This window comes from Mangifera indica, chromosome 18 (genome assembly GCF_011075055.1).
Source record: "Mangifera indica cultivar Alphonso chromosome 18, CATAS_Mindica_2.1, whole genome shotgun sequence".
Taxonomy (NCBI): Eukaryota; Viridiplantae; Streptophyta; class Magnoliopsida; order Sapindales; family Anacardiaceae; genus Mangifera; species Mangifera indica.
The window spans coordinates 9,701,975-9,712,159 of record NC_058154.1 but is presented as its reverse complement, the minus strand read 5'-3'; the positions used below and the strand labels follow the sequence as shown (position 1 = coordinate 9,712,159).

The 10,185-nt window shown below is 34.4% G+C and overlaps 1 protein-coding gene and 1 pseudogene across 1 annotated transcript; both read right to left on the bottom strand.

Moving 5' to 3' along the window:
• Positions 1–388: 388 nt before the first annotated feature.
• On the bottom strand, positions 389–2,404 carry LOC123201849 (peptide-N4-(N-acetyl-beta-glucosaminyl)asparagine amidase A-like). Its single transcript, XM_044617414.1, has one exon. The coding sequence runs from the start codon at positions 2,402–2,404 to the stop codon at positions 578–580; it is 1,827 nt and encodes a 608-aa protein (XP_044473349.1). The 3' UTR covers positions 389–577.
• Positions 2,405–6,750: 4,346 nt separating this feature from the next.
• LOC123201685 lies at positions 6,751–9,444 on the bottom strand (annotated as a pseudogene).
• Between the last annotated feature and the right edge of the window lie 741 nt (positions 9,445–10,185).

Here is a 10,185-nt window from a genome sequence, read left to right as displayed (position 1 = left end):
CAGTGAATGGAGTATGCAGAATTATTTTCTGCAGTTTGATCCTTTTCAGATCGGCAATGTTAATCCTACCAGGCAGTCAATATGGGTAAAGCATATGTAGGCTTGCACATTGCGTAGCTTTGATTCTAGTTTTTGTCAAAATGATGGAACCTTTACCGCATATTTTACATTCTTTTTTTTTTGGCTGTTGCGAGTAATTTAGCTACAAGTTAACTCTTTGTTCATGCAACTTCCACTGGTAATATTGCTCTTAAAACTGTGGTTCATGATACTCAAACATCAACACCAGATCCCATTATGAACATTCAAAAAATTGCAACGCAGTTCACTCTCATAACAATTTATCATTCTGGGAAAAACAAAGAAGATATTCAATTTAAGCACATAGTTGAAAAAGCCAACACAAAACTATTCAAAAAGCCGATATGTTCATAATAAAAATATAACACCCTACACTCGCTTAACCAAAAAATTAAAAAAACACCCTACAATTTTATTTGTTGCAGTTATATCTAAGAACCCTCTGAAAACCTAAGCAAAGGAGCACCTCTATGAAGAAACTGATGAAAGAGCCATTCTAGCTGGAAGAAGGTGGTAGTTTTGACGACCCAAAACTGAACTCAGACAAATTTCTTTGATTGCAATCGTGTCCAACCTTATCATGAAGAATGGTGTAGTTTGAGCTGCTTACATTCCTAAAGTAACAGAAGTTTCCACTACTATATTGGTACAATTGCTGTGTGCTGCCCACTCCACTGTTTATCAAGTGGTCCTTCACAAACATGACCGCCTGTCCATTCTGCAAGCTATTGAGAGTGCTGCCGGAGAATCCATTGCCTGCCTTCTCAGATTTCTTCTCATGAAATCCCAAACTGACATTTGCAACAGCCAAGTAAACTCCATTCCCTTGATCTGAAGTATCTGAGTAGATGTATAAGGAGAACATCTTAGATGACTCGGCCGAGTGGACATTAGAGGACAATGTATTAGCCGAAATCCTGTCATTAAAATGGATTGTCTGATTCACCATCTGCAAATCAGCTCTTTTGCCCATGATCATTGAGTTACTGAAACTAAAGTCTTGAACAAAACTAGTTGTAATTGTTCCCCAAGATGACTTAACCCATCCGGTCGAGGATACTGCCCTGCTTACATCCATTGAGAATGATCCATCTACCCCTGAATGACTTGACATGTAATTAAAATTAAAAGGTGCGGCCTCAAGTTGCAAAAGCTTCCCCTCAGTTTTCATGGAGTCGCTATCCAACCAAAGATGCAAATTAGCATCTATGTACCATACATTCAAAGCATTGCTAACACTAAACCCAATTCTATGAGTCTCTCCATCCAATATATTCCCCAAAAATGGAGTGATTTCGATATCATATGTAGGAAGATTGAATGAACCAATACCGGTAATAGGCCTCCAAAACAGAGGATTAATCCCTCCTGTGTATACAACAGTAAAAGGCCAAACTGCACCAACTACCTGACCGTCGAGAGTCACCACAACCTCCCTAAAAGGGCCATTTCCAGAATGATCAGTCAGATGGTTTATAGCAATGTAATCATTCGGAAGATTTGCATACCAAAATTCATCATTCTCATGAAAAGAAACATACACCTCCAGCACAGCCCTATACACATACTGAGGAATCTTGAATTCCTTCGCCTGAACATCATTTGAATTCTCAATTTCGAACCACAACCCATTATTCCCAGGGAAATCTTTTGAAATGGGCAAAATCAAATCAGCCATAGGACTATACCCAGATTTGGAATTATCCTTCAAAACATGCTTATTCCTATGAGAACCCTCTTCAGCAGGATGAAAATGCATAGTTATATCCACATGATATACACCAGTCTGAGTTTCATCAACAGCATTACCCAAGAAAACAGCAAAAGTTTGAGTTTCGTTCTTAAGAAGCAATGAATGATACCTAGTGATATCTTTCTCAACACTCCACTCAATACCAGTAGCCCTTGGCTCAGCCGTACAACTTCTTAAAAGCTCCACCCCACCTAACCAAACCCCGAAAATGCGGTCAAACTGCCTTCCTTTGCTCGTGGCCTTCAATTCCAGGAAGATGGAGGAGAACTCCCGGGCAGAACAATGAGTTGGACGGGTGTAGTTAGCAGTGACAGGTGGTCTCCCTAATGTGTAGCCGAAGTCATAGCTGAGGATATGATGTGAACAAGGTCTGGTTTTTGGATGATTAATGGGCCTGGTTACTTCAAAATAAGTAGTTGGTGGGGTGTCGCTGAGGGAGGCAGTGAGGAGTTGTGAATCGTAGAGATCATTTGAGGCCTTCTGAAAAAGGGATTTGGTCTTGTGGAGATTGCCTGAAGCAGAAAGAAAAAGAGAGAAGAGGAGGAAAAGAATGAAGTGAAAGGAAGCCATTAATGGCAATGGCAGATGAACTTGGGAGGATTTGGTTTGGATTTGGAGCTGTTGAGTTGGAACCTTAAATAGCTATTAATTTTTGAGTTTAAGTAGTAATTAAATCCTATAAGAGAAAGTAATATGTTAGTAACATAATTATATTCAGAGTGAAACTCTTTCAATATATGTTTTCTTCTCTAAATAGAACTACAATTTAAGAATGTCCTTCCATGCTTGTTGATTATGGATAACTATAAACAACAAGATTTTAAATTTGTTTTAAGATATCTTTAACGACTTTTTGTTGATCTTGATAATTAGAATCTTTATTAATATGAAAGTCAAATGGCTTTTAAATTACACATATAGTTAACTGAGATTTTGTCATTTCCTTCAACGGTACAAAGGGCTTGCCTGTTTCTTCAAAATTTGGTGAATTTATGAATGCAGAATTTTGGCCAAAACCCAAACTTCTATCCATTAAGTTTCAAAAATCCAAATACCCACCCATCAGTTGTTAAAGTTAACAAAACCTATTAAATCTAAGTGTATAATTATCATTTAAACAGTAATATTAAATAAAATAAAATTTTATTTCATTTCCTCATTTTAGTTTTAAAAACTCATAATTTTTTTCCGGCTTAAGTTTTGAAAGAGTATATTTCCCCCCTAAAGTTTGCATTTTTTCCCTTGCTTCTCCAGTGATTGGAGCTAACCTTCCCACCTGTTTTCTTCTCCAACATGGGAGACACCATCGGTGACCAAAGATGTGGACGAAGACGAATCATCTTCGTCCAATGAAAAGAGATAAATGAAGGCAGTTTGTCTTCCTCTCTCAAGCAGACAAGTATGATTTGTCTTTGTCTGTCTAGACAATGCTCAGGAGACACTTTGATTTGTCTCGCTTCGTTGTCCAATGGAACTTTAATTCGTGGCCAAGATCCTTCACCCTTCCTTCTTTGATTGTTTTGACCTAATCTTGATTCATCTTCGTCCGAAGGTGAGAGGGAACAACTATAGAGAAGAAGGTATGAGAGGTTGGTTGAAGAATGGTCGTCAAAAAAGTAAAGGGAAAGAATGAAACATTAAGGGGAAAAATGTAACTTTTCAAACTTTTGAATGAGAAAATTGTTAGTTTTTTTAAATAAGGGAGAAAATGAGTTAAATTTTTAGTTTTCTTTAATATTATTAATTAAAACATTTTTACCCTTGTAACTAACGGCAAATTTTAATAGAAGTTAGATGATAAGTAGGGATTTGGGTTTTCAAAGTTTAACCAAGTAAGAGGTTAGGAATGGACCAAACCTTGGGTGGGAATATGTCTTTTGGCCCAGAATTTTTTCTAGTGTGACTGCATTGCAAGTAATTTTTCCCAACATTAAAAGAAAAAGACGTTTTGTAACTAAATAAATGGTTTACATATTACAACTAATGCCTAATTTAAGTTCAATTGGTACTAGACATAGCAATGACCCTATCGCATTGTGTCAGACCAATTTTGATGTAGTCTACCGTGCTTGGACTCATTAATTGGTGGGTTTAATGGATGAGTTGGCTTGTTAACATGGCAAGGCCTGCATCATGGGCCAAGATTTGTTGAGTCATGCCTTTATAAGTCTTTAATGGGTCTATTCATAGAATAAATTATTTTTAATCTTTTTTATTGAAAATTTATAGGTTTTGACCTATGGCCCTCTGTACAACCCATATAACTCACCGACCTAGTAGAATTTACAATTTTGTGAGTCATGTCAAAAATAAGGGGCCTAGGCGACTCAACCCCTTGTCATGTCTATAGGAAATATTTCACATGTTTTAATAACAAATCCTACAAAGCTCGTATATTTCTTCACCTAACTTAAAGCATAGATCTTGAACTTATAATATGTTGGCATGTCTGTGGGGAAGAACATCTCTCTTGCATCTTGCATCTTTATAATTAGAGAAATTATATTTTTTGCATCCTCAAAAAATACATGAATTATATATAAGGAATATATTGAATCATTCAAACGATAGACAATCCATTGATAAACAATTAAGGTCATTTTAAAGTTACAAATAGTAAAAATATGTACTAATGTTAATCTAACACGAATCAACATGTGTTTAGGTGAAGGGAAATCATAAAAGTATTACACCATATATTGCAACAACAAAACCAAATAGAGTGGACATAGATTTAGATAAGAGATTATATCTATTGGTCTATTCGTGTAAATACTTCAAAAGCTCAAATAGTAAAAACAAACTGGATGCAATTCATTTTTTGATGGTTCAGAGTTTTGATGTCTAACAGTTTTGAAGCCATTTCACCATGTCTAGCAAAAGACAACTTGGTCATTTCGCCTAGAAGGTATGACTTGCATTCATCAAATTATTGAAAATCAATTAATTTTAAAGCGTCACCCTCTTGAAGCTCTGAAATCAGAGTCAAGTTAGCATGACTCAATCTACATTGCAAATGTGTATAGTATTCATATCATCATTCTGGTTTTCTTAACATTAGGATTTAAAAAATATTTATTTTCTAAATCAAGAACAAACAAACCATTAATCATACAAGCAGCTAATGAATACCATTTAAACTAAAAGATAATAATCTATTATTAATAGTAAAATGGTAGCCCAATATGTCTAAAACAAACACATATATTATATTTCTTAAAACTAATGTAACAAAATAATCATCTTTAAATTCTAAGGCTAGCCCATTGGGTAAATCTAAACAACTAAAACCTACAACAAATATAACTATACGTGTTTTATCTTCAACACGTATGTCTATCTTAACTCGAGCAAACACTCTACTCTATCTTAAATCATATACATTAGTATAAAGAACAATATTATGTATACTCACTTTGAATATACACTTACGTCTATCATCACATGATTAAGTGTTATTTTATCTTTAATTTAAAATTATTCGATCACATAATATACATATAAGTTTGTATTTATTTATATACTCAAAGTAGGTATATATAGTTTTATTGTAGTACAACTATGAGATCCACATTTTGTGTCGATGACCTAAGATGATACAAAAGATAAATTTTCTCAATCACATATATACTTGAAGTAAAAGCTTCAAGCTTCTTTTTCTTGTTTGCTAGGAATATCTTGCATATCTTTTCCAATGCTCAAACTTGTTGCAATAAAAGCAAATCTCCTTCTCATCCTTCTTCCCAACGCCACCAAGAAGTCGTAAGGTAGGTTGAGTTTGTGTTTGAGGCTTGGACTTGAGTTTGTGCTTGGCCTTAGCCCTTGTCTTTTTCCCTTACTCGCTAAGAGCACATGCATAGACTTCTTGATGTCCTACTCTACAATCCTCTGCTAGGTTTAAAAGCCTAACTAGAGATTTTTCAATCCCATTCCTACTGAGATTCATGATGAATTGGGAGTAAGATTCTTACAAGAACTGCAAGACCAAGTTGGTCATTGTGCTCACTCAAATATTTTGCTTCTATTTTGACATCTCATACCTTTCATGTTAAACATTCACAAAGAACAACTCTTTGAGATGTACAAGGATAGATCCATGTTGCTTTTGCAGATCAAATGTCATCAATGCTAACATTAAATAGACAATATCAATAGCATCATTGAGATACTTTTGAGAAGCATCTCATTGCAGTAGGATTAGGTTGAGTGAGTTCAACTTGGTTCTTATCAACCCCTAGTAGTTAAACTAGAAAATGGAAACTTTAAATAAAACTATTTTTTTTTGTAAAACAATTTATCTTTAAAAACTATTCAAACCATCAACCCAAGGTTTTGACCAACTTATACCATTCAATCACAATAAAAACACATGTTTCCTAAATTAGAATACATTGTGAGGATGAAGAGATCCAACTTAAAACTTTAAATTTGATAAAGCTAAAAAGGGATGAATATAGAGAGAAGTGAAGATGTTGAAATGTAACGATGAAGTGAATCTGGAGATGAGTATATTTGACAAAAAGAACAATTAACAAGGAAGTTCTATTTAACCAGAGAAAAAGTAAAATGTATCAATTATGAGTTGTCGAATTAAGAAACTGTAATTTAATATGGGTAATATTATGTATACGCACTTTTGATATATATGTATACTCACTTTTGATATAAAATTCATTTATACATATGATATGTTATCATGTGATTAAGTATTGTTTTATCTTTAATTGAAAATCATTTAATTATATGATAACACATTACATGAATTATATACAAAAAATAGGTAAATATAGTTTTATTGATTTAATAAAGTTGAAATGAATAATAATACACATAATATTAGTATTTTTATGTCTCAGGTTAATAATATTAAATTGATAAAACTTTACCTACAAATTTTCGCAAAGCTGAAATGGTCATAATAAAAAAAATTAAAAAAAAATAAAACCCTACACTAACAATTTTTTTGTCCAAAGACTAAATTGAACCGCTTCTTCAGAAGTCACCATCAGGAGTCATTCTAGCTGGAAGAAGGCGGTAGTTTTGAGAACCCAAAATTGAACTGAGACAAATTTCTTTCATTGCAATTATGTCCAGCCTTATCATGAAGAATGGTGTAGTTTGAGCTGCTTACATTCCTAAAATAACAGAAGTTTCCACTGCTATATTGGTACAATTGTTGTGTGCTGCCCACTCCACTGCTTACCAAGTTGTCCTTCACAGACATGACCCCCTGCCCATTCTGCAAGCTATGGAGAGTGCTGCCAGAGAATTTATCGCCCGTCTTCACAGATTTCATCTCATGAAGTCCCAAACTGACATTTGCAACAGCTGAGTAAGCCCCATTTCCTTGATCTAAAGAATCTGAGTACATGTATAAGGAGAACATCTTAGATGACTCGGCCGAGTGGACGTTAGAGGACAATTTGTCAGCCAAAATCCTGTCATTAAAGTGGATTGTCTGATTCACCCTCTGCAAATCAGCTCTTTTGCCCATGATCATTGAGTTACTGAAACTGAAGTCTTGAACAAAATTGGTTGTAATTGTTCCCCAAGATGACTTAACCCATCCGGTCGAGGATATTGCCCTGCTTACATCCATTGAGAATGATCCATCTTCCCCGAATGACTAGACATGTAATTAAAAATTAAAAGGTGCGGCCTCAAGTTGCAAAAGCTTCCCCTCAGTTTTCCTCGAGTCTCTATCCAACCAAAGATGCAAATTAGCATCTATATACCACACATTCAAAGCATTGCTGACACTAAACCCAATTCTATGAGTCTCTCCATCCAATATATTCCCCAAAAATGGAGTGATTTCGATATCATAAGTAGGAAGATCGAATGAACCAATGCCGGTAATAGGCCTCCATAACAGAGGATTAATACCTCCTGTGTATACAACGGTAAAAGGCCAAACTGCACCAAACTACCTGGCCGTCAAGAGTCACCACAACCTCCCTAAAAGGGCCATTTCCTGGACTATCAGTCAGATGGTTTATAGCAATGTAATCATTCGGAAGATTTGCATACCAAAATTCATCATTCTCATGAAAAGAAACATACACCTCCAGCACAGCCCTATACACATTCTGAGGAATCTTGAATTCCTTCACTTGAACATCATTTGAATTCTCAATTTCGAACCACAACCCATTTTTCCCAGGGAAATTTTTCGAAATTGGCAAAATTAAATCAGCCTTAGGACTATACCCAGATTTGGAATTATCCTTCAAAACATGCTTATTCCTATAAAAACCCCCTTCAGCAGGATAAAAATGCATAGTTATATCCACATGATATACACCAGTATAAGTTTCATCAACAGCATTACCCATAAAAACAGCAAAAGTTTGAGTTTTCTTCTTAAGAAGCAATGAATGGTACCTCGTGATATCTTTCTTAACACTCCACTCAATACCAGTAGCCCTTGGCTCAGCCGTACAACTTCTTAAAAGCTCCACCCCACCCAACCAAACCCCGAAAATGCGGTCAAACTGCCTTCCTTTGCTCGTGGCCTTCAATTCCAGGACGATGGAGGAGAACTCCCGGGCAGAACAATGAGTTGGACGGGTGTAGTTAGCAGTAACAGGTGGTCTCCCTAATGTGTAGCCGAAGTCATGGCTGAGGATACGATGCGAACAAGGTTTGGTTTTGGGATGATTAATGGGCCTGGTTACTTCGAAATAACGAGTTGGTGGGGTGTCACTAGGGGAGGCAGTGAGGAGTTGTGAATCGTAGAGATCATTTGAGGACTTCTGAAAAAGGATTTTGTCTTGTGGAGATTGGCTGAAGCAGAAAGAAAACAAGAGAAGAGGAGGAAAAGAATGAAGTGAAAGGAAGCCATTAATGGCAACGGCAGATGAACTTGGGAGGGATTTGGTTTGGATTTGAAGCTGTTGAGTTGGAGCCTTAAATAGCTAATGATTTTTGAGTTTAAGTAGTAATTAAATCCTATAAGAGAAAGCAATTTGTCAGTAGACATTATTTTGTTTAGAGTGAAACTCTTTCAAGTATCCGTTTTCTTCTCTAAAATAAAACTATAATTTAACATGTTTTTAAATAGGGTAGTTTTATATACACAACTTTATATACAAATAATGACATATTATCATATGATTAAATAGTTAAAAATTAAATATATATCAACACTCAATCATATAAGGATACATGAGTATTTATATATACAATTTTATTATTTCAGATATTACCATGTGCTATTAAGAGAATGGATAACTATGATCAACAAGATTTTAAATTTGCTTTAGATATGTTTTACGACTTTGTGTTGATCTTGATAATTACATCTCATAATCTTCATTGGAATACTAATTTTGTTAAACTCAAATAAACAAGTCTTAATACCAGGATTATTAATTCTTAAAATACTTCTTAATATAAAACTCAAATAGCTTTTAAATTACATATATAGTCAACTTGAATTTCGTCATCTCCTAATTTTTTTAAGAATTAAAAAGAAGGCCTAAGAGCTATTTGCTACCCAAGGTTTGGCACAAAGACAAAAACACTTTATAGGGTTTCAAAAACTCAAGCATTTACCCATTCTTAACATCTATTAAAACTGTCATTAAATGCAAAGGTAAAGACGACATTCATCATCTAAATTTAAACGACCCATCCTTTGCTGGATAATGTTAGTAATCTAAATATGGACAACGAAGTGTTATCTAGATGAAAGTTTTATTTTTCAAGAAAGAAACGTTGGAGAGGGAGGTCATTGTTTGTCAGAGGAGGTGGTCGGATTTCAAAATATCAAACCTTAGGGGGAAAAAATGAAATTTTCAAATTTAATCTTATGAAAAAAATTGTTATATTTCCAAACCAAGGAGGAAATGAGAGATAGTTTTATTTATTTTAATATTATTGGTAAAATGATGATTTTATCTTTAATATTAACAGAAAGCTTTTTAATACACTAAATGAATTGTTTACTTAGTACAAAGAAGCCTAGTTTAACTCAATTATTACAATTTTTTTTTTTTACATATTTCACTTAACTTAGTTAAATTAAAAATTTGATTTTGAAATGATTACGATATGATTTGAACTCTTACTCTCATAAAATTTCTCTCTTTTATCACTAATACTACCCCTAGGACTTTTGTTTTCTCTTCGGTATTTTGCTCACTACCTAAAACATAGATCTCGAACTCCATGAAATGTTACATGCCTAAGGGGTAAGAGCAACTCTCTAACACCTTCAACTTCAACTTATATAATTGGAAATATTATACTTCAGTTATCTTAAAAAAAAAAAATTCATGAAAGCATATTAAGAAAATATTTGGAATTCATCAAAAGATGGGCCAAGCCATCGATAAACGATTGGGGTC

Excerpts from the sequence above, each read along its gene's own strand:
- LOC123201849 (XM_044617414.1), bottom strand. The coding sequence starts at position 2,404 with ATGGCTTCCTTTCACTTCATTCTTTTCCTCCTCTTCTCTCTTTTTCTT.